Source organism: Sminthopsis crassicaudata, chromosome 3 (genome assembly GCF_048593235.1).
Source record: "Sminthopsis crassicaudata isolate SCR6 chromosome 3, ASM4859323v1, whole genome shotgun sequence".
Taxonomy (NCBI): Eukaryota; Metazoa; Chordata; class Mammalia; order Dasyuromorphia; family Dasyuridae; genus Sminthopsis; species Sminthopsis crassicaudata.
In genome coordinates, this window is record NC_133619.1 from 249744912 (window position 1) to 249770090 (window position 25179).

General features: G+C 31.2%; 1 protein-coding gene across 4 annotated transcripts in view; it reads right to left on the minus strand.

Moving 5' to 3' along the window:
* The window catches only part of REV1 (REV1 DNA directed polymerase), a 100710-nt gene that overhangs the window by 35591 nt on the left and 39940 nt on the right, over positions 1-25179 (minus strand). For 2 of the 4 annotated variants that reach the window (XM_074300392.1, XM_074300391.1), the window contains exons 2-8: positions 21304-21367; positions 19230-19356; positions 14683-14851; positions 10859-11011; positions 7693-8393; positions 5544-5651; positions 3897-4013 (exon numbers count right to left, since the gene is read on the minus strand). In XM_074300392.1, the coding sequence (XP_074156493.1) occupies positions 3897-4013; positions 5544-5651; positions 7693-8393; positions 10859-11011; positions 14683-14851; positions 19230-19356; positions 21304-21357 (1429 nt within the window). In that variant the 5' untranslated portion in view covers positions 21358-21367. Of the gene's footprint in view, positions 1-1093; positions 1290-3896; positions 4014-5543; positions 5652-7692; positions 8394-10858; positions 11012-14682; positions 14852-19229; positions 19357-21303; positions 21368-25179 lie in introns of those variants that run through there. The other 2 variants (XM_074300394.1, XM_074300393.1) reach the window with 1 other exon arrangement.

Consider the following 25179-nt stretch of genomic DNA (forward strand, 5'->3'; position numbering starts at 1 on the left):
ATAAAAGGAGAAAATCTAAAGCTTCCTGGCTGCTTGCCATTTTACTTCCTTTAAACCTTCAGCTTCACTAGTAATTCAGAAATAGACAGCAGAGAAAACAGCTTCAGTTATAGGTCTCCCAGGATGCTATTAATAGGTTTCAAGAAGTGCCTGCTGTTAAAAACAAAAACAAAAACAAAAAAAAAACAAAAAAACAACACATTGCACATTCTACAAAACACACTCTCCACCATGTCTATGCTACTATAAACAAATATAACATTAGATAGTAAAACAAGACCTAAAGACATTACATCTGCTAACTCCTCATCCTATTTTGAGATCACTACAACTTACAAATGAACTATTTTTGCTGTTTAATTCACAAATTTTGTTACACAAAAAACTAGCCAGCCTAAAAACCTGACAAAACCAAGGCTTAGTGACATTCAACAACTTCTCAGAGTACAATAACTACTCTCCCCACAACTCACTAAACCAATTTCAAGTATTTACTGAATACAAACACATACAAGGACATACATACATACAGAGAATAAACTCTAATCAAACTTTCAGTTTCCAAATCTCAATGGAACCTGGACCTGTTTAAGAAGGAACAAATACTATGAAGTTTGAGCTATGACCTCATATACACTACACTAATATATGCTATATTCTTCCAGTTTTATGCAGCCTATTACAGTGCAAAATGTTCAAAGTTCTGAAGGATCTTAAAACTAAAGAACAGTTTTAATGTTCTATGATTCTAAGCTGAAATTCTATAAGAAATACAGGACTATCAGGTCAGAGCGGGACCACTAAGCCAAAAAAGCATTGCAACATGTGAAATAGAGCCTAACCAGGTGACCAAGCTTCTTTTTAAAAGTGCTCTTACTAATTTATGTACCTAAAATTTGTTTGTTTGTTTTTTTTTAATCATTTGTTATATTTGGAAGCCTTACTAAGTACCCAAAGACACTTGAAATTTCAAATTAGAGAAAAATCATGCCCAAAGTAAAGAATGAGAAGAACAATTTCTTTGGTCCATGCATTCCCACGCCCTGGCCTGAGATGCAGTGCCATCTTGTTTATCTTCACTGGGCTCGCTGACCTTTTCCACATCGCAGCAGAGTGGATCCCTCCATGAGCTGATAGAGTTGCTTCATGTGAAATTCAGGGCAATGCAGGGACACACTGTCCTCACTGGAGGGCAAGGTAGAGAACTGCTCATCAAAACTTGACAAACTAGACGGGCACATGGTGAATGTGGAGGAACGGTTGGAGAAATCAGAGGCCAGGACCCAAGTCTGTGAAAAAGAAATCGCTGAGAATAAATCTGTGACTAATACGATGTTTAAAAACTGTTGCTCTTTAGAATGAAAACTGAAGATGCTGAGGGGGTAGGAAATATCTGCATCTTGAGAATCCTGGGAAAGGTAAAAGGCCCCAATCATGAACTTTAAACTGATTCAGAACATCAAGGCCATCAATGTGAAAGTGGTACTTCGGCATATCATTCAGGAAGCTGCTTCAAAGTGAAGGCATAGATGAAAATTGCTAGCAAAATTGTTAGACAAAGAGTTTCAATGTGACTAATAAGAAGTTGGAAGTTTTTATACAAAGAATCCAAGATGCTATCTTTCCTAATATTGTGACCAACAGGCCAAAAAGTGGAAATAGGATTAAAAAAAAAGTTTGTAGACAGTTGGAGCCATCTAATTCTAATACTGTTTCTCTACACGTACTTTTAAAAAATGATGATATTTTAAAAAAATAAGCTTCAGCCAAAAAGATCAAAAAACTGTGTGGAAAAAGGTATATGAGGCACTGGACAAATGAAGTAAGTGTTTTATGCATGGATTTATTTGTAATGGAACCTTACAATAAGATAATAAGCTATTCATTTTGTGTATAGCAACACATTAAAAAATGAATTTGTTTGGATGGCAATGCCATAAAATAAATAATATCCAGTTATAGTATACATGGAAGCTTATATTCAGGTTCTTAGTATAGGATTGTTTTATTAAATTATATCTTTTAAAAAGTAATGAATAAATACTAAATGACATTCTCTACTCCCTGTTGAGGAACAAGCTATGCTAACTTTCAGATGTTAAGTATAATATAATTTTCTTCTGACATTTGTCTCTTTGGATTCTATGGATTTAAAGGTGAGAAAAGGGAAAGTGAATTTAAAGGTTCTCTAAAGTGTGATAACAAACCTTCAGCTACCTTAATAAAGATAGCCAGAAAACCAACTGCCTTTTCAGAAAACTATGCATAGTTAAGCTGGACAGGGAATAAAGAAAGAAAAAAGAGAACTATCTCTTGGCTTCTCACTGAGAATGGATATACCAATTATAAAGTTCTAGACACAGACATCCTGAAATAAGAAAAGTGCTCTTGAACCAGAAGTGAAGATTACCCACAAGGGTAATCTTATATACAAATAATAGAAGAGATGCTATTTTAATATTCCATTTTCCTTAAACTACATTTAATTCTGTTCACTTTTCCAGATTTCTAAAATTGCTCTCTCCCCTCATACGAAATACCAAAGAGAAACAAAAAAAGCTTCCTTATCTCATACCAAATACCATAGAGAAACTATATACCATTAAAGAAAAACTCCACAATCTTACTACCAAACAATTAAGAAACAATCCAAATAGTTGACTATCACAGCACAACAAACTATTCAAAAGAAATCTAAAAGCATTCCTAGAATTATTTTGCCTGATGTTAACACTCTTACATACAGAGATCCATTTGAAACACTTAGAAAATATAGAAAATACATGCATAAATACATTGCCTAGTATTTTTATGAAACATCCAAAGATAACTACCATCAACAAAAAAGGCTACTACCAGGGTATAAGGGTGCTCAACGTTATCCAACTACTTTCCCATTTGTTTCCTCTTAAGATTAACTGCTTAGTTTTCAAAATGAATTCAAATTTTTACTTCTAAAAAGCAACAAGACCAAAACACTAAGAAAAGAGCATAACCTATTCCCTTTATAGAAATTTAAATTCATAATTAATCTAATTTCTAAACACACTATAAATATCAATCAGAAAGGAACCAAAGCCAAAACAAGAATACAAGAAGTTTTCCACATACCAAGTGAAAAGCCTATACTTACTGCTAAATGCATTCATTTATTAGCTCTTTGATAGAAATTTCATTTAGAAAGAAAAAATAAATAACAAGAATGCCTTTTAAAAATATATGGTACATTAATATCTACAACTAAAAAGTCTCAAAACACTTAATACTGCCACTTGGTTATATTACATTTCCATCCTACAATAAGAAAATATTATACACATTTGCCATAGGAAATAATTTCATAAATGACATAAATGATGGTAACCTGATCCATGATGCTAGTTCTTTTAATTGTATGGGTAAAAAAGATTCATACCTCTGGACAAGTTTAAGCCTAACTAAAAAAATATTAAAATTTCAAATTATTCTTTCATTTCCTTGAAAAATGCTTTTATTAACTTCAAATTATTTTTCTATCTTTTCTGTGATATAAATCAATTAAATTATGTTACAAACTTTAAAAAAAGTCATTTTTGCAAAATTAAATTTTTTCATGCTGAGTATAAAGCAAACTAATTCCATTTTTAAAAATACGTTTCACTTTCCAGAGAAATAAAAATTCATAAATTAATATACTATTATTTCTGACAAATATTTTGTATAGGTTACTCACTTATTTTTTCAGATACTACTTTGTTCTGAAATGTCAGACTTGATTTAAAAAAAAAAAAATCATCTGAATACAAGAGGTAAATTGTCCTTAACTGTGTTCTTACATTTCAACCAAAACATCAAAAAATATAACATAATTCTTCAGCAGCAGCACAGTAACTTCAAAGTGGGCTTATTATCTGTACCTGCTTTGCCTTTCAGTATTTTATTCTGGTAATACTGCCATTCCAGTTGGGGATTAGCTCCAGGGCGTAAGGGTGCCCTTCCTGTACCTCTGTTACTTGTAACAGCTACTGGCTTTCCTGAAGATGAAAAAAATTTAATTATTTATAAATTATGCAAATTTCCCTTTAAAATGTTCAATAGGCTAAAAGGAAAAACCTAAAAGTGTTTCAAAACAGCATATTGAGTTTTATATTTTATATGATTCAAACTGTTCAACAAATATTTGTTAAGTGACTACTCCGTGCTAGATACTGTACTCTGTTGGACAAATACAAGGAATGAAATAACTACTCCTAATAAGCTTGAATTCTACATAAGTAGAAGAAAATAACAAATCACTGACAAAACAACGATCTAACAAGAATGCTTTTAGGAATTAAAATTCCACATGTAACAGAGGAATATGATGAAAGGAATGAATAACATAAAAAAAGATCACATTTGAGATGTGTTTTTATGCTAAAGGGAATGCCACTACATGTACAGGGATCATGTTTTGATCCCCCATTTTACCAATATATCAAAATGATTAAGTTTTACTGAAGTTATAATATTTTTATGCACTATTTTGTCTTTTAAGTGGTAAAAAGAAAGTTAATCACAATATTCTTAAACAACAGCATGGAACATTCACTAACACTTTATATGACAAAGCACACTGAAACCTTCATTTATGGGCCAACTTTAGCTATTTAACATTTCAGACTTCATCGCTATGTTTGGCTCTAACAATACACATTATACAATTCTAATGAAGGGAATGATTTCAGAGAAACCTGAAAAGACCTGTATAATCTGATACAGAATAAAATGAGCAAAACTAAAAAAAAAAAAAAAAATAATAATAATAATTTATATTGCATATTTTAAAAAACTTAAGAACTCCAATCAAGTCAGATGTCAGAAACTGATAATGAAGATTATTATCTAATATGCACACTGAGACACATTTTTTGAATATGGCCAGTATGTACATTCATTTTCCTTAACTATACATGTTTGTTATAAGATTTTTGTATCCTTCAGGAGGGAGGAGACATGAGAGATAGCAGACATAAATTCTTATTAATGTTTCTGAAATATTTAAAAGTTTAAAGTATTAAAAAGTTAGTCAAATCCTGTATAACAAAGGTTGCAAAAGCCTCTTAGCTATGAAGGTTTGACTAATTATAATTATTTATAACTATTATAACAAAATCTGACTATCAGAGTCTAATTACCTATAATTCAAATATAATTTTCCAGGCTTTATTGTATTAATTCAATATAGGATATCTCTTAAATACAGGCTGCACTCCCTTCCTATGAACAAATTATCCATAACATAACAACATAACAAATCCAGAAACAGGTCTTGTTCTTGCTAAGAAATATGACAAGTAAAATTCAAATTTCCATCATTTCCTTTTCTGCCAAAAAGGAAAGATACCCATGGTATGGGAGCAACCTTCTATTCCCTGCACACATTTCTTGAAGGAAAAAAAAAAATATAAAGAAACCAAGTTGGGAACTAAAATACTGGGAGAAAGAAGTCAGAAGAAACATACAATTAAAAATTACCTCACTAGTCAAGTATTTTTAATAATAAGTCAACCAAGAATACTTACCTTTGAGATCTGGTCTATTTCGGATACCCACTGACACAAAGAAGCAATCCATATCAACATGCATTATACAGCTCTGATGTCTGGATGTATTCAATACAGACATATTGCCTATAATTAAAGAAAAAAATATTGATATCTAATTTTATAGTTTCAAAAAACTTACGTACTAAATAAAAGGGTCTAAAAATTCAAAGAGTTGTTAAATAAGACTCACAATGAAAAATTTTCCAGCCTCAAAAATTAAAGCCTTTTTATTTATCAAAAATAAAGAGTCAGCAAAGGCATAGCCCAGAAAAGGAAGAAAAGGCTAGCTTCAAAACCTCTGACACACACTGGCAATGTGACCCTGGGAAAGGCACAAACCCTCTCAGTGTTCTAAGGTAATTCTTTAAGACCATTCGAATCCAGAAAAGGTGCCAACCCGACTTTCATGGAGAGTTTACTCATCCAAGAATTCCTCATGGCTGTGAAATCATGCCAAATTCTGTCTCAGTTTAAACAATAGGTTAGATGTCAAAACTGAGAAAAAAGTTTCTTTTTAGTACAATCTCTAAATATTATTTGTATTTTCTTAATTTATATTATAAAATCTTACTAGTAATTGAGTAAAATTATTGTATCTATCTAGAGAGAAAATATTGAAATTTTACAAAACTTAATTCTTTACATTAGATTACTATTATAAGGGACATTCACAAATAGATGTTTTTTTAAAAAAGACTCAAAAGTTAAAATTTCATAATATATGTCATTCTATGAGGTTCAATAAGTCAACAAATATCTATCAAATATGTCAGTATATGAAATATAAATGTTATTAGATCCTACTCTGACACTTCATCAAGGAATGGAGGCAAACTTGAATTATCTGACAATGTGCAAAGTTGCAGGAGGTAAGAAGACAAGGCAAAATAAATTCTGTCAAGCTAAAAAGTCTTTATATATAAGAACAACCTAGAGCCAGCCAAAGGAAATTTAATGGAAGCTCATCTTCAACAGAATGGCTACTTGATGATGAATTTTTAACCCATAAAACCTATCCATTCAAAGTAAAAAAGTGCCAATTTCCTCTATTTTTTTTTCAATTACAAAACTAAATTATAATATCCCCCTTAATCTTTCAAATTTAAAATGAGTTAAAAAAAACCAAGGCAATGTGAGAATCTATCATAATTCTATTCTGAAGTATTTCCAATATAAAAAAAAAAATGTGGTTTAAGTAGTATAAGGAAGGAAAAGGCAGAGAACAGTGATTAATTAAAAGCAGCTCCATTAACTAAAACCAAATAGTGTCCTATAACAGAAGACAAGATGAATTTTTCCAAAACCCTTTATTTATAAATCTTGTTACCCTTTCTATAATTTATAGTTAATGCATGACTTTTTGTCTATGGTATATAAATACTAAGTAAAAAATAAAATGAAAATAATAAAGAATTTAGCTATTATATTTCTAACTGAAAAAAAGAAGTTAACTCTCAAAAATTCTCCATAGATATAAGTACCTTTTAAAAAGCTGCTATAATATATTGGATTTAACATATTCCTACCATGTTTAACATCTATTGGACTACTTGCCATTTGGGGGAGAGGATAAGGATGGGAAGGAATTGAAATACAAAGTTCTGCAAGGGTTAATGTTGAAGAATTATCCATGCATATGTTTTAAAAAATAAAATGCTTTAATAAAACAAAACAAAAAAGCTGCTGTATATAAAACTAGTTTTCTAAGTTCCTTTAAATAAATTCAGATTCTAATTTTCATGCCTAGCAATTTATATAATTTTTATATGGAATCAATATACCATATTTTATGTAGACCAGAATCAATGTACCATATTTTATGTAGACCAGAACCTAAAACTTGTTCAATAAATTTATATGTAAATGACTTCTCAAAATTCAACAAAATTCAAACTGTTAAAATTACCAGGCAACTCTTACATTTCTATGTTTTAATTTACATTAAATTTTAAAAGGCTATTTTAACAATTGATAAGGCTTTTCATATTCCTAATTATTTCTACCATGAATTACATGACCTGATGATCTTATACATCTTAATCAGATATGATATTGCAGCTTCCATATGAGAACAAATTATCAAATATTATCCTTTAAGAAAAAAAGGTCTTCAACAATTATCTACCTGCATCAGTTATTATAAGGGCAGACCTGCTTGCTTTCATTTTTTTTAATTTTTCCCTTCCTGGAAAGACACCACTACTTTGTCTCTGTAAGGTGTTAACAAACTCAGTCAATTCACACTTCCACATTGATATGTGATGCAGTCTTGAATGAGAATAAAAGTCTGAAATAAAATTGCAGTCTGAAGGTTTGGACAGCGCTGAGGAAGCTGCAGGTACTGAAGAAGTGCTTTTTGTGCTTGAAGGCCCCTGAACAGTGGAGTGGTGAGCACCATTTATTTTAGTATGACTGTGCAAAGGTGACGATGAGAATGAATTACTCATAGTCCTGTGTGGATTCCACAAAATGTCTATGTTTCTGTTGCTTTGATGCAACTGCTGCATAGGGCAGTCTCTAAAATCAATGTTGCCTTTTTCAGTCTTCTCCTCAGACAAAGGGCCTGGAGAAAGCCTGTCTGCAACACTGTTGCCCGAGGGCACCAAGCAATCCTTAGTCTTTAAGGCACCATTAGAGCTGAGAGTATGTCCATTGAGAACAGCGGTATTGTCTCCAGGATGTTGAATTCCATTTTGTTTCTTCCCAGGAAAAATCTGCTCCAGCTCCATAAGCGTAAAATCATCACTTGTATCTTCTTCATTCCAACTGTTCATTCCATTGATTTTGATCTCATTTTCTGTCTCATACTTCTTGATTATCTGATTTCTAAAATGGAAATAGAAAATTACTAAAAAGGATTTCATACTTTTTTCTTATTGATATTAACCACTGCATTTTCTTGTGCATTATCATGTAGTAACTGACCCTGGACAAATCACTCAGTTTCCCTACCTGTAAAATGAGGATTAAAAATGATAGCATGACCAACCTCAAACAGTTTGTATTGAGAAAAACTTTGTAAACTTTAAAGGATAATATAAATATGAAACTTTTTTTTAAACAAATGGATTATTTTGTTCCTTGTGATAAAGTGAAAATAATTTTTTCAAGGAATAAGCAGCATTCAAGGTAAATAAAGAAATTTTATATCATTAACATAGCTTTTAAGGAAATTTATTCTAATGAAATCCAATTGAAGAACAGCTGGGAGATTTTTACAGGGCAAGAGATAAGGAAGAAAAGCATTGATTCTAAACATGAAAAAGGAAATATAATGCCCTCTACACTAAATAGCAAGTAGGCTAGTTCAACTAGAAAGTAGACTGCACAAGAGGAAGGGAATAATAGGAACTCAGTCTGGAAAAACAGGTTTGGTATCAGATTATAAAGACTTTTAAATGCCAAGGAACATATTCTAGCGACAATATGAATGGAAGCCATAGAGCTTCTTGAGTGAGAGAATAAGATTATGATGTACAATGTTTTAGAAATATCTATTTAACAAGCAGGGTAAGAAAGATGGAGAAGATGCAGAAGGTGATCCATTATCAGGCTGTTCTATCAAGAGGAAAGAGGAACCTGAAGGATGATGGTGGTAGTGCTGTGAAGGGAAAAGAGAGAGAAGATAACTATTCTGGAGACAATTCCTAAACCTGAAATGCTCTCCATTCTTTCTTCCCATTGTCTTTAGGCTGACTTGTACTTATTTTCAATATTCAGACCATATGTCATTTTTTTTTCCTGTGGTTTTTCCCAAACTCTCCACTGATCACTCATTTATTTCATAACATTCTACCAGTCTTCTCATGGCTACAACTCTACTCTGTATTATCTCTTATCTTTTTCATTTCCTAAGAAAAAGCAATCTGAAGGAGGAGAGTTGGCTTTGGTAGGAGAGGCCCTGGGCCCAATGTCAACACTGCTGACCACTTGTATGGCCTTGATGGGCTCATTTCTCTTCTCAAAACTTCAATTTACTCATCTGCATATCAAATAAGGAGGTTAGATTAGATGAGATCTACAACTCTAAATCTATAATCCTGGCAAATTACTTAAAGTTTACAAAAAAATAATTATGGGCCTTGGAACAGAGCATGACATACTATATTGCATATTTAACATTAATTTCTCAGCATCTGTAATATGCACTGTAGACAACAGAAACATGCTCTCATTTGTACGCACATTCTCTTTCTCTCTTACACGCACATCTGTAAAGGAAGTGATCTTTTATGTATTTCATTTAATTGATCAATTAAGTACAATACCAAAAGGGTCCAGTGACTGGTCTAAATTCATAAAGCTAGAAATTGGCTAGGAAAATGATTGTCAAAGTAGTTTTTCAAAGTAGTTTTCCTGGAAACAATTTTTTTTTTTTTGGTAAATTGGGAAATGCTGCAAATATATTAAGAATTTATCTACCATACAATTTGGACTTTTTTCTTTTTTTGCCAAGGCAATTAGGATTAAATGACTGGCCCAGGGTTATACAGATAGAAAGTGTTAAAGTGTCTAAGGCCAGATTTAAACTCAGGTCATTCTGACTTCAGGGCTGGTGCTATTTACTACACCAACAAGCTTGCCCCAATTGGACAATTAAAAAACAAAAAACAAACAAAAAAACCAACAACACCTTCCACAATTTCCCAAAATACAGTTAAGATCTACCAGAAAATCAAAGAACAACTTGTAATAACAAAAAATATCACAGAAGATAAAGCAATGTTATTAGAATTGCTTTGTTTAATTAGATTCCTGATCTTTAGGAAAAATATATCCAATCTCCCAAAGAAAGCAATTTAAATTAATACATGTGAAAGAGGTTGATAATAATTAGCCACCTAAATACAAGCTGAAGTATTAAACCAATTAAAAGCAATAACCAATTTACCCAAGATTAGAAATTAGATCAATACCAACAACATGTATATTATTTAAAAATCAAGATTGTATTTTTTTTAAGGTAATGCTACCCAAATTTCTATATAATAGTTAAATTTTATATTTAACTTTTTCAAAACTGATTTAAGAAAAATCTTCATTATTATCTTGTTTTGCTTTCTATGAAAATATAATGTAAATTTTTAAAATCTGGCTATCCCATACTTAATATGAATCTTTCAACATAATTCTTTAAAACTGCTAACTCAAAAATATCCAGATTCTATTTTTCATTTGATTACTTTTGGACAGTTAGCACCATACCTATAGTACATATTAGGAACCAAAACCATACACTACTACTGGTAGACCCCAGCTTTGTGCACTGCTGCCAGCCTAGAAACACTTACACCCTGTTGTTGAGCTCTATCGCTATATTGCTTGGACCTGGCATGGGATCCTCAGGCTTGCATATGGGATTAAAGTTGAGACTTTTCTGAACACTGGACTGCTTGGTATAGAGTTGATATGGAATGTATGACAAGAGTCGGCCAGCTTTAATACTGAAATAAAAAAGAAGCAAAAGTTAAGTCTAATATTTGGCAAATTGATATATTTTATAAAATCTGAAAGGCATTTTATCATTATTTGCTTTTGTTATGACACACTTCTTCCTTTATTTTCTGCGTCTCAGACGTGTACAGTCTTACCATAACACATAACATAATGTGAACCTCAACTTACTTTCCTTTAAACGTATGATGATGTGAAAAGAGAAGTTACAAAGAGGACTAGAAAAAAAATTTGAATAAAAATTATGCCAGTGGTTTAAAGGATTTCAATCTTTATAGCTTCAATACTATGTTTGAAAAGAAGGATAAGTCAATACGAAAGAAAGCATTTTCTATTCCTCAAATACTACACATCATGAAATGTTCCTAGAAAAGGGAATAGGTCCTCAATTTGTTCAAATTGCAGTCTACTCCCAAGTTTTCATTGTCCATCTCTTACACAAGAAAACTAGAAGATAAAAACAGAAAACAAATAACAAATCTTAAGGAATGCACAGACATCAGTCTGTGGCTATTTTTGCCCTTTCGGTACATTTTGTGAAAGATATTTTATTCATTCTATAAATGTATTTATGAAGTATGTCCTTAAATGCAATGCATTGTAATAGATATTCTCAAAATAAAAAACATGTAAAAAAACAACTATTACTCTTTAAAGAGCAAACAATCTAATAGGATAATGCTACTTTAATATTTAAAGTCACAGGGAAAAGTTTAATATGTCACACATGTATATTCTTTAAAACTCCCCACCACATTAAAATGTTCAATAAATATTAAGGATCACTATTAAGCATTTCACTAATATCTCCAAAATGCTGAGTGACTTTCTTAACACAGAAACTGCCTAATTTTTTTTTCTCTACATTTTAGCAATTGAATCCACTCTGAGGAGATACAAGTCAACTCTGAAGTCTGGCAATAAAAGTAATACACTGAAGTTCCAATGTAGAGTTTTATTGGGTTTTTTTAAACCATTGATCCATTTCAAATTTGATGATAACCAAATATTTACAATATCAAGAATCAAAAATAGGACCCATAAGAAATATGTAATTTCAATAACTTTCTAACAAGCTAAACAGATATCCCTGGGGAAAAATTGATTTAAAATTCCAGATTACAACATGGGTGTTAGTTGCAAAACTAATTATTCATATACTACTATCACCCTAAAAATCTAGTTATTCATTTGTTTCCTGTAGTTCTCTTTGCAAACCCTTCAAACATCATCTTTTTTTTTTCCCCACACAACTATGAAGCAGACCTGAAAACTCATACAGTTTCAGATTACCCTTTTATGGTGTACAAGGGACACATGATGAACAAGATTCAAAGGATACAAGAGGCATTCTGAAACATCTTAAAATGGCAGAATTGGGCTAAATTGAAATGAAACATAAAACATTTCTTTAAACCATGTTTATCTTTTACTTAATTATTATATCCCTGAAATAAATAAATTACTGTCTGAAGGTCTCTAGTATACAATGATAAATATCTTATATTATACATATGAGTTTTCAATCTGATTTTTATAAGTCTTCATGAAATGAGACAAGCAATTTAAATTCCCTGTTGTAACACAAAGCAAATGACTTCAGAGATGACAAGTTTAAAAAAAAAAAAGTCTAAAATTATATTAGTTAAAAGAAATTATTATTAACTTGAAGTCAGAATAGTAAAGTACCACTCATACTGATGACAAATTTTAATGCTTTATCTCTGGACAAAAGCACCTGAGAAGTCATGAGAAATCATCTTTATAAATCATATTTTCCAAAAAAAAAATTCATTTAGGGATTACTTTTTTATCCTTTTCAGAGGACTTTAGAAAGGCTACTTTAAGACAATTCAGTACCTTAAAATTAAAATTTATAGAAAAGATAAGGGAACTAATTACAAAGAGATTCTTTACAAAAATAATTTACCAGAGCACAAGTTTTCCTAGAATTAAGACATCTTTTGATTTATAAAAAATTACATAAACACTATTATTCAGAAACATTTAAACTCTTATTGTCATCTATCCTGACAAGATATAACTCCTGTTTTATTTATCTAGCAGATTCTACCAAAACAAAATCTGTATTTTTGCCAATTCCAGGTAACTAAGTAAACAGTGGATAGAATGCTAGGCACAGAAATATTAAGTCCTGGATTCAAATTTGGCCACAAATGCTTATTAACTGTGTGTCCCAGAGCAAGTCACTTAACTTTTACTTTATAACTTTTAACTGTTTCCTTCATCTGTAAAACAGGAATCTGTAAAACACTTACCACCCAAGATTGTTATGAGGATCAAATGAAATGATATTTGCTTGGCAAACTTTAAAGTGCTATATAATTCTACCTTATTGTTATTATTATTTCCAATATTTATCTATCAACTCTTGATGAAACTTTATTCAAACAAATACAACCAAATTTAGGAAAACTTTACAAAAGCAAGACAAAAGTAAAAATCCCATTATGGCAATAATTACCATTCCAAAGCCTATTTCCTAATGTTAAAGAACTAACCTACAATAATAATGTTTTCTTTAGAAAAAATAATAGCATAGCAAAGAATCCTTTCACAAATTTTAACAAAAGAACCTAATTTAATACTAAAAGATTTGAACTATTCACCTATCTTATTCCATAGCAAGCCTCAATTAATTTTTCTGGCACAATATCCTTACCTCCATCCCCCCATAATTCTATTGTCAACTGAATTCTGAAACCAACTATCAAAGTACAAAGAGATTAAAAAGGGAGAAATGTATGTTGTGAATGTATGGAGCCATCTCCCCCTTTTCCTATATGGATTTAAAACAGTTCATAATTTTTTTTAAAAAGAAGCTAGCATTAGATATCTGTTTGATTTCTACCTCCCGAAGGTCATGAATAGCTTTAGAATTGTTGTTGGGAGACAAACTAAAAAGGACCAAAGGTGTAATAGTTGGTCAAATGACAAAAATGAGATACAAGTTAGAATGTCAATGACATAAGCATGTCTGTTTTTTTTTTTTTTTCAAAGACATACACCCCAATGCAATAAAAATCATCTAGGATGAGAAGACAGGAAAACTCCATCACATCACAAATTACAGTTGATGCTGAAGTATATTTTGGTTATATTAAATACCATAAAATCAAAGATACTTGCAACCACAAAGGGCTAAAAGGGCTCAAAATTCCAACTTTCAGGAGAGATCATAAATAAAAGGCGAGCAAAACAATAAAACCTCATCATCAATATGCCAGGTATACTTGTAAAATATCAAAAAGCAAAAGTAGACAGGAAGAAAAGGCACTTTCCTGTTAGCCACAGCATGCTAAAAATTAACTGTCCTATAAAGGATATATCATCTATTTATTATGAAAGAATATTTAATTTACATTTATAAATTAAAATATAGAAAAAGCAGCTTTCATACTTCAACTTTAAGTAATCTATGTACTTTAAAATAAATTCATGTACACTAACTAGTTTTCTTATTAAAACATGCAAGACAACTATGGTCTCATAATTATTTTAACTTTAGTTTAACAAAACTATTCAATTATCAGTGTTTCTAAATCTGTAACTAAGTAATACCTACATTATTGGAGATGATAAGTTGTTCTCCAAGCCACATAGTGAAAGACTCAAATTGCATAAGAGGAGTTTGGCTTACCTTTCCACAATCCATTCAGGTCTAATAACTTTTTCACCTTTTAGTTCTCTTATTTTGGCATTAGTAAGATTTGTGGCAATAATATGTGTTGTTTTGGATCTGGAATAATATACATGGTACTGGCCTCCATGTAACATCATTAACTTCCTCAATTCCTCGGCAGAAGGATCTGTAAAATTAACATAAAAAATTATATATACATTCACATATATAGATAGATAGCTATGTAATGAGTTTCAAGAAAAGCTTTCATTCAGGCTATCCTAAAAAAGGCTAACGCAAAATTGAAGGATAAAGCAGAATGCACAAGCTCAATCCAAACAAAACAAAGTAATTTCTACCATATGGTGCTTGCCATTGTAAAGATCTATTACTAATGATATAACAACTTTTCTTGAAATTTATTCTTAGTGTAGCAAGTTCAAACTGAATAAACCAAATACACTGATATAAATTATGACCGAAAAAATTAGGACCCTAACAAACTTGCCTGTGAAGAATTTCTAACTAATTCAATAGGTCAAGGCTTCAGACAATGAGAAATCCTAATAGCACAAGTTGCTCAAAACTCAGTAGTAGTTCTATAAAAGTAAATAAAACCAAACTCACAAACTAAAGTTTAAACTGTAAACTTACAACAATTACTATGAACCTGATAATACAAGTTGAAAAGATCTTCAGAGATCATCTTATCTTAATCTAACTTTCACTTGACATGTGAAATAAGAGGTTCAATTGAGGCAAAGTGACTTAGCCCAAAGTCAATTACAGGGTTAATTTTAATAAAAGAGCTAAAACCAGAGCCAATTACTATTACATATGATCTTCTAGTTGTGTTTTATACATTCTATGATCTAATTTTTGGTTATACATATATTTCCTATCAAACTATACAAATAAAAAGAAATTAATTTGGTACTTCCATCATCCTTACTGTTACCTCTATAAAATTCCTAAGACAATATTTTTATTTTATCATTTGAGGCAGTGATAGGAACTGAAAGGCTTTGTTAGACTAGGAGACAGAGTTTAAATCTGGGCTCCAATAATTATTAGCTGCATCATGCAACATCTCAGACTGAATTTCCTCATCTGTAAAATCAACATTTTAAATGACTTGTCTCTCAAGTTTATTTTAGAGAAATTACTTTGTAAGCTTTTAAGCACTATACATATATACAATACATGAATATATGAGATTATATCATCTCTTCTACTCAAAATTTCTGTTCCAAACTGTCCAATGAATCACGTTAAAAATCCCTTAGCTTTATATGCAAAAGCCTTCAAAACCTGGCAAAAACCTACTTCTGTCCATTCTTTTAAAAACAAGTATCCCCTCCCGTTTCATAAACCAATCAAGTCCTTGGAAAACTTAGTATTTCACGTGATCTGATAATTTAATGACAGTGGGTTTACTTTCATCCTGCCTTCATGCTTACATTTTATTTAAAGGATACGACAACATGTACATATAACAATTTCCTAATTTCAGATAGCAATTCCTTATTAATCATATGGGTTGTCCTCTTCCTTTACCAGTTCAATGGGAGACTACTGTCTCCCAAGTCCAAGATCAGTTCCAAGATCCCTCTCCTTTACAATGTAACAAAAAAAATAAAATAAAATAAAAATCAGAAACTCAAGTACAAAGAGACCTGAGAATGACTTGAAGTGGTTAGAAGCACAAAACAATTCATTAATATGCTTTTGGCTTAAGAATGGAGACTTCAAAGACTGGGAATAAAGCGAGAATAGTACCTCTCTTTAACAGGACCTCTCCTGCCTTTTGTTCAAGGAAAGAAAAGACACACCATAGTGGCCTTTAGAACTATTCTGTTGTCTGGAAAAAGGTCACAGAGGAGAGTCAACAGAAGAAAGGACAACTGGACTAGAATGCATTATAACAATTATTAAAATCTTTTCCTATCAAGATCCACCAACCTGACAGATTCAATTAACAGTCTCCTGTGCAGGTACAAATGCTTGCAAACAATACATAAATCCCTCTCAAAATAATGCAGAGGCAGAAAGATGCATGTGTTGCCATTAGCACAGAATAATCCCTCCCTAAGCATAGCTTGCTATATGCAATAAGCAACAATAAGAACTATTACAATTAGAACTGTCTAGTATAACTTTAACTTAATAGAGAGAACAGCTCCAAAACTGCTTCTGTGTTTGTTTCCAAAGGAGGGCTCCCATATGTAACTCAACAAATGAACTAAGTTCAATGCTTAATAAAAATATGAATGACTAAGCAAAGCACCCAAAGATGCTGATGTGGCAGCATAGGGATAAAAACCTGAATGGGTATTTCAAATCCAGCACTAATATGGTAAAATCCCTGAAATAGATGAGGGAAAGAAAGTACCAGGCTATACAAGAAGGGATAAATTGGCCCAATTAGAAGTAGAACAGGCCAAAACTTCAATGCCATGTCATAGTAAGATCTGGTCCATGTGTGGCGTCTGTACTTCCAGGTTGGACAAGGTGAGGAAATTCCGTCTCCATATGCCCGTTAAATCTTCCATTAAATGATTAAGGACTAAGTACCTAATGATTCTGGCCTTTTTTCCCTTCAATTTAAAAAAAAACATTTTTATTTAAAGTTATGAGTTGCAAATTCTTTCCTCTCTTCTTCTCTCTCCTCCCCCTTCCCTGAGATGGTAAGCAATTAGATACACACTACACATATGCAATTATGCAGAACATTTTTATATTAGTTATTATGTACAAAAAGAAATGAATAAGAGAAAATTAAATAAGTGAAAAACAGCATGCTTCACTCTGTTCAATCATTAGCAATTCTTTTCTCTGAAGAGGTATAATATGCTTCTTCATTAGTCATATGGGATTATTTTGGATCATTGTATTACTTAGAACAGCCAAGTCATTCAGTTCTTCATCAAACAATATTGCTGTTGCTGTGTACAATGTTCTCTTGGTTCTGCTCACTTCATTCTGCATCGGTTCATTTAAATCTTTCTAGATTTTTCTGAATTCATTGTGCCATTATAGCAAAATAATATTCCATTACAACCATATACATTTAATCATCCCCAATTAATGGATATCACTGATCTTCAATTCTTAACTACCACAAAAAGAGCTGCTACAAATATTTTGTACATATGGGCTGTTTCCCCCCCCCCACATACACACCCTTTTTTTTTTGGGGGGGGGGGTGGAGATATTTTTGGGAAATAGAACTACCTAGAAGTGGTACTGCTGGATCAACCAATCCACCAATAGGGCATTATATCCCAGCTTTCCCACATCCCTTCCAACATCCAACATTTTCCTTTTTTTTAAAATCATATTAGCCATTCTGCTAGGTATAAAGTAGTACTTCAGAGTTGTTTTAATTTGCATTTCTCTGACCAATAATGACTCAGAGAATTTTTTCAAATGACTATAGGTAGCTTTGATTTCTTTGTCTGAAAGTTGTCTGTTCATATGCTTTGACCACTTATGAATTGGGGAATGACTGTATTTTTATAAATTTGTCTTAGTTCTCTACATATCTGAAAAAGGTCGTCTTTATTAGAGATATTTCTTGCAAAAATTCCCTCCCTGTTTTCTGATTTCCTTATAATTTTGGATGCAGTGGTTTTTGTCTGTGCAAAAACTTCTTAATTTTATACGATTAAAATCTGATCTCCCTTTAACTAAGTTCAAAGCATTTAATTTTCATTTACTAATTCATTACACAAAAGCTAATCACCAAAACTTCTTTCTATATCATCTAATTCAACTCCTTTGTTCTAGTAAAGCAAAGTTTCTCATACTGTAGTTCATAGTTCCACATGGGGTCACATAATTGAATGTAGGGGTTGGAAAATTATGATTTATTATCAACAAATGTTTGATTTGTATACCTATTTTATAAAACTGTATGCCCAAGGTCGTTTAAAATTTCATGGGTGAAAAGAAGTCACAAGTGGAAAAAAATTCAGATGCCCTAATCTAGAATATTCCTTGTTTTATGTAACACTAGAAAACTAAAAAATGGTAAGAATGTCTCTATTCTACAAAATGAGGAAATAGACCAAGGTCCCATACATACACAAAAACCAGTGTGAAAGAATCAAAAATATAGAATTGGAAGTATATACAATTCTTTTTTGCAAATGAAAAAATGAGAAATTTCAAATAAAATAGATGATCTTTCACTTATTAAAATGAAAGTATCAGAATGAACAATATAATTTGAAAATAATTAACATTCCTGGATTAAATTAAAATCAGCAAATAATCATATTTGCTTCATTACAAATCTTAATTTTAATCAACTTTTGCCAAACAGGCAAAACAAAAAATTCTCAAGCAGCATATCTCATTTCAAATTTCAAGCAAAACCAGAGAATATGCAGAATTTTGTCTTAAATTAATGCAAACCCCCCAAAATCTGAAATTGTACATTTTTCACTAAATTAAAAAGTTAAGAGATGAAATTCTTTAAAGATGAATTTCAAAACCTTACATTTTACCCAGTGTACCCCAGCTACACTAATATAGGTTAGCTATTAAAAAAAATACACCACCTGTGTAGCCATTGACATAGATAGCAACTCCACTAAAAATCGTAGAAGGTGTTCCATCCTTCTGCAAAGCAGCATCTGATCGGAACTGCTCTTCCAGTTTCTGGACCTTTGCAGCCATGTACCCACCCTAGAATTGGAAAGAAGATATTTCAATAATTAGTTACAAATTTGCTGAATTTTATTTTCTTACTTTCTCTTTAAAAAAAAAAAAATGTAAAAAAAGGAATTTTTTTTTCTTTGTGACCCAAGCATATTAAAAACAATCCAGTTTCAAAAAAAGGAACGCAAACCACATATTAAAAAATGGTATCAATGTAACTTTTCTTTAAAAATAGATTTGCCACTGTAATGCCTGACAAAACAAACCTTCCTATTTAGTAAACTCAAAATATCCGTTTTTCAAAAATTATTTTACTTTACTTTTCAATACATTTACAAAATTCATAAAATATACCAATTATTTTTGAGAGACTACTTTGGAAAAAAAACTATTCTTGTTTGGGGAAGGAGTAAAATAAATATAAATAGTCCATCTCAGTTTGCAAAAATATGTATACGTTATAAATACATTTCACATATAGCCTATGTATGTCTACACATATATGTACATATGTGTGTATAAACACTATTTAAAAAAAAAAAAAAAAAAAACAGCATTTGATTTAGTACCAGACTTTAAACTATTTGGAAATTTAGACTTTCCTTCTACTTCACAAAAAACTGTTGAATTTTTATTATTATATGAAAGACACTATAAAAAAATATTGGAAATACAGAGACAAATGAAAAGCAGTGACTGAGTCCAATTTCAAGGAATCTATAATCTAAGAAATAAGAATGCACATTTCTTCTTCACAAATAATAATACAGGATACCTAAGGGAGAGAACACTAAATGGAAGGATAAAAAAAAAATCTTCATCAAGAAGTTATAACCTAAACTGTACCTGAAAAAAACAAAAACAAAACAAAACAACAAAAAAAAAACACGTCAAAGTCAAACATTCTGAAAGTACAGATAAATTAAATTGCAGGCATGTTAAGAATGTAGTCTGGTAAGGAAATTCAAGAATGAAGGGAAGAAAGATCTAGAAAGAAATTTCACTGTGAAAAGAAATGTTTTTCACCTGCACTAATACATATCAGCTGTACAGAATGTGGTAATAACTGATGAGACATGTGACATAAGCAGTTATGGTTGAGTTCAAATATGGAGACATCTCTTAAGAGTACTCTACTAAAAACAGAGGAAATAATTTTCATTAATGATTATTTGATCTTTAAAAGGTGCAGGAACCAAAAAAGAATTGATATTATCAAAAAATGTGTTCCTTTTGTGAAAATGATAGGAAACCTTGATAGAGAAGTGACCGACCACTTCATCTTAGAATCTGTGAAAAAGGTAAAGCTCATGGAAAATTTTTTCAGGGAAAACTAATAACAATGTAACACACACCCTAAATTTTGGATGAGTAGATTTCAAAGGTTTCAGAAAAAGGATAGGCAGGTTCTCACTGACTAAAATACAAAGATCAGTGAGAAACAATTAATAGGAAAAAAAGACTTAATTTTAGAATAAAAAGGCGTGATTAAATAGGGTCTATAGAGAGTTGATAACTAAAACAATTAAGAAGTTAATAGATCACATTGAAGAGGTCAAGTCACCTGGTCCAAAACATCAGCAATATATTATATAATTGGCAGATGCAGTCATTGAGGTACTATTACTGATTTTTAAAACAACTTAATAATAAGAGTTAATGTTAATGTAGTGTTGCAAAGTATTACAAAACTTTTACAAGAATATAGTGTATGATTTGTGATGAACTTAATTACTGGGGAAAATCTTGTTCATTATGTTCTATATTCAGAACGGCTTTATAAGAATTAATATCACTTCATCATTTCCCAATTTTTTTCTGAAAAAGCATAGCAGCAGCATTTCAAAAAGTAACAAGTCTTTAACTTTAGATCTCTCAAAGAATTCTCCTCTGTTAAGAACAAAATTCTTAGAAACTCAGAACGATTATTGAAATTGTTGAAAAAGTTACAAAATAAATTGTACTTCAACACACCCATTTCCTCCAGCCGTCATTTTCAGTTCGTTTCCTCCATCCACCTCGCCTCATAATGGAGATTCTGCATAAGAAAATAATTAATATTAATTTGGTAATATTCTACACCATTTTTACTGACATTTCATTACTGCTCACAGTCTAAAACAACTAAATTTTGATTCAGGGAAGTTAAACTATAATTAAGATGTTTCAAACCACCCCCAACTTCAAATACTATGGAAATCCCATTTGGAGAATTTTCCTCAAGTAACATAAAAGTTTGCTATCCTATACTTACTAAAAGTTACTGTGGAACTATAAATTATATGCTACCTTACACCTTACAAATTCAATCTCTTCATAACAATTGCAGGAATTGACAGCATAAAGTAATATTCTCATTTTACAAATGAGAATACTAAGGCTTAGAAATTAAAGTCTGTAACAGGCCCACAATTAAACAGTTATCAGATCTTTTAAATCTAAATCCACTACTCTTCCTATGTTTTTTCTTTGCAGTGTTCAACTATGGAGCAATTTACAAGAAACTGTGACTTAATGATATATTAAATAGAAGGAAAAATATTAAACTGGAACACAATAAAACTATGAACACATTTTTTCTGACCCTACTTCCTTTCAAATGTTTTGATTCTGATTTTTGTCACTTAAGACCTGGAGTATTCCCTCAAGATTTTGCCACTGGCCCTCTTCTTTATACTTCCTAAGAGCAAGAATCACTTCTAGGTAAATGACTACAAAAATGTTTACAATCCAGAATTAATTGCTCTCCTGTGCTCCAATCCGAATACTGGACAATGCCACCCCAACTCCTCCCTTATCCAAACTCCCTAGTTCTTGAGGACATCAGCCCTCACACTCTGCTACATCACTCAGCTCTACTACCAGTCATGCTCAACTTTCTTTACTCATCCATATTCCCATTGATGTCAGTTGTCAAGTTTTGAAGATTTTATTTCCACAAAATCTTTCATCTGTTCCTTTACTCAAGTAATAGGCTACCACTCTATTTCAGGCCCTTATCATTTCTTATCTGGATTTAATAATATGCTAGCGGTCTCTTTTCTCTAATCTATCTTCTAAGTACTTTATCCTCATTCATGATTCAAGAAATTTTAACATCTCCTGACTGCAAAATAAAACACAAACTCCTTGGCAACATAATTACTGTTGTTACACAAAACCTGAAGCCTATAGAGCTATTCTGACAAATATAGTCTTAATCAGACAATAAAAAACAAAAGTTTAACAAGTTAATTTTTCAGAAACTAAGGGTAGCAAATCTGCAGAAAAAGACTAAAATATGAAATATAAAAGTGGTAGGTGGTGGTAGGAATAACAAGGATCCTCCTAAAGAACTATTTGCTTAAGGAAGACTAGAAGCAAGGCCAGTGCTCTAGGGCACTACTGTTTCCAGGGCCCTAGGTTTTACTTGTTCATCACTGATATTTGGTCATATGGCCTTACATACATACAGGAAATAGAAGATAAATCAATAACAGAACCTAAGAAATTATAAGACAAAAAGGAAAACCAGGAGAGAACCATATCGCAAAAGAAATAGCAAATATACTATCTACAACAACTGTTCAAACCACTTCTAAAATCCTCAAAGTTATAGTTACAAGCAAACAACCTCCTACTTCACTGGGATGACAAAATATTTTTCAGATGTATTCAGATTTTTCAGTTTCATAATTCCTTTGAACAATACAGAGCACAACCCAATCATGGCGTTCAGTGCTACTCTTGTCCAATCTTTCCATAAATTCATGGAGAGATAGGGAGGGGGAGGAAGAAGTGTACATACAAAATGCCAGATCCTTTCCCATTTTATCTTGATACTGACAAGGGTTATCAATAGAATATTCTCAACCTGTCATTTCCTCAAAAAGCCCTACTCTAAATCCTCTCTCATCATGGTATGAAGATAACCCTAGAGATAATTATGGAAGGCTGTCAGTGGGACTGTAAATCCTTTGCAAATTCAACAATGCTGGAAAGACTTCAGGTATAATGTAAAGAATAAATCTACAACAGATTAATAAGTTTATATTCCAAGGACTGATCTATAAAAGTTAACTACAAAGAGACACATTACTAGTAATCTAGCCTAGTGATAAATTTCTTTGGTTAAGGTAACCAACCCAAAAAATGAAAACTGTAAATGGTTTTTAGTATTTAAGACCCTTTTCTACTTCTATGGTAATGATAACAAAAGGTTTTAAGAAATATTAAAATTTTAAACCACAATAAACTTTAAGATGACTTTTGTCCAATTCTTTCCTGACATCATTTGAAAGGGTAATTCTAGAGTGGTTTGCCATTTCCTTCTCCAGATCATCTGACATATGAGGAAACTGGGGTAAACAGGATTAAGTGATTTGGCTAAGGTCATGGAGCTACTAAGTATCTGAGGCTAGATATGAATTCAAGAAGATGAGTTTTTTTGATTCTAGGCTTGCCACTCTAATCACCATGCCACATAGCTGCTCTTTAATATGACCAGTGGAATTTTAAATATAAGATACTTATTCACAAGTTTGGATATTTGCTGGAGGAAAAGAATTGTATGCTGCAACTATAGTTTAACAGAACCCCTTGGTAAGAAAAAGCCCCGAATTTTATCATACATTCAAAAGCAATAAGAACCATTATTTCATAGGATATTTGGACACTGCATGTTGTACTACTGACCAAAAAAATTAGAACCTTAAAAAATAACTGTAGCTTTTATGCCAAAATTAGAGAAATTTTCATGAGACCCACCAAATTCAACCAATACAAACTCTACTACTTGGAAACTTCAAAACAAAAGTGAGGATGGGGAAAAACGAGAAAGTATAGTTCATAAAGGAGAATTTCTCTAGGAAAAAGTAAATATCATAAAGAATGATACAAACTACTCCATTATCTTTGCTAAGAAAACCCCAATTGGTGACATTAGACTCAAGACTTGAGTGAACAACACAACAAATTCCAAAACTACACAAATTTTGTGAAAAATAAGTAGAGGGAGTTCTACCAAATTTCTGCTGTGATATAAACATGATTTTGATACCTAAATTAAGAAGTCAAAATAGTGAAAAGAAATTATAGACCAGTTTTCCTAATCTTAATGCAAAACTTTTAAATAAATAATATAATAAATAAAAATACCAGCAAAGACATAATAGCAAAATATCACAAAGCTCATATAATATAACCAGACTAGATTTTAATCCAGGATTGAAGAGCCAGTTTAATGCCAAGAAAACTATTACAAAATGCAGTACTAATTCCCCTAAAAAGAAAAAGAAAAAATTAAAAGCAAAGAAATAATAGAATTTTCTTTTAAATAGTTAATATCTATCTAAAACTTCTAAAATGGAATGCCTTTCCAAAAAAATACAGAATGAAAAAAAAGGATATTTATTACTATTACTAATTATTATTGTACTAGAAATTCTAGCAATTGCTAGTCAAGAAAGGAAATTAAAGAAATAAGTGTAGGCAAAAAAGCTATCACTTTTTGCAGATGATACAATAATTTACTTAAAGAACCCTAGAGTCAAATAAAAAACTTATCAAAACAATTAAAAACATTGACAAAGTTGTAAGATATAAATATTGTAATATGTAAAATACCTTCAATTCTATGTAATAATAACAAAATCCAAAAGGAAGAGATAAAAATTCTATTTTAAAAAAACTATGGACTGTGTAAAATACTTGAGAGCCTACATGCCAAGACACATTCAGAACTATATGAATACAATTAAAAAATACTTTTCACACAAATAAAGACATATCTAAACAAATGGGAAAATATTAATTGTTCATGGAGAGGTCAAGTCAAAAATTAAGATGATATATCTAAATTAATTTATATAT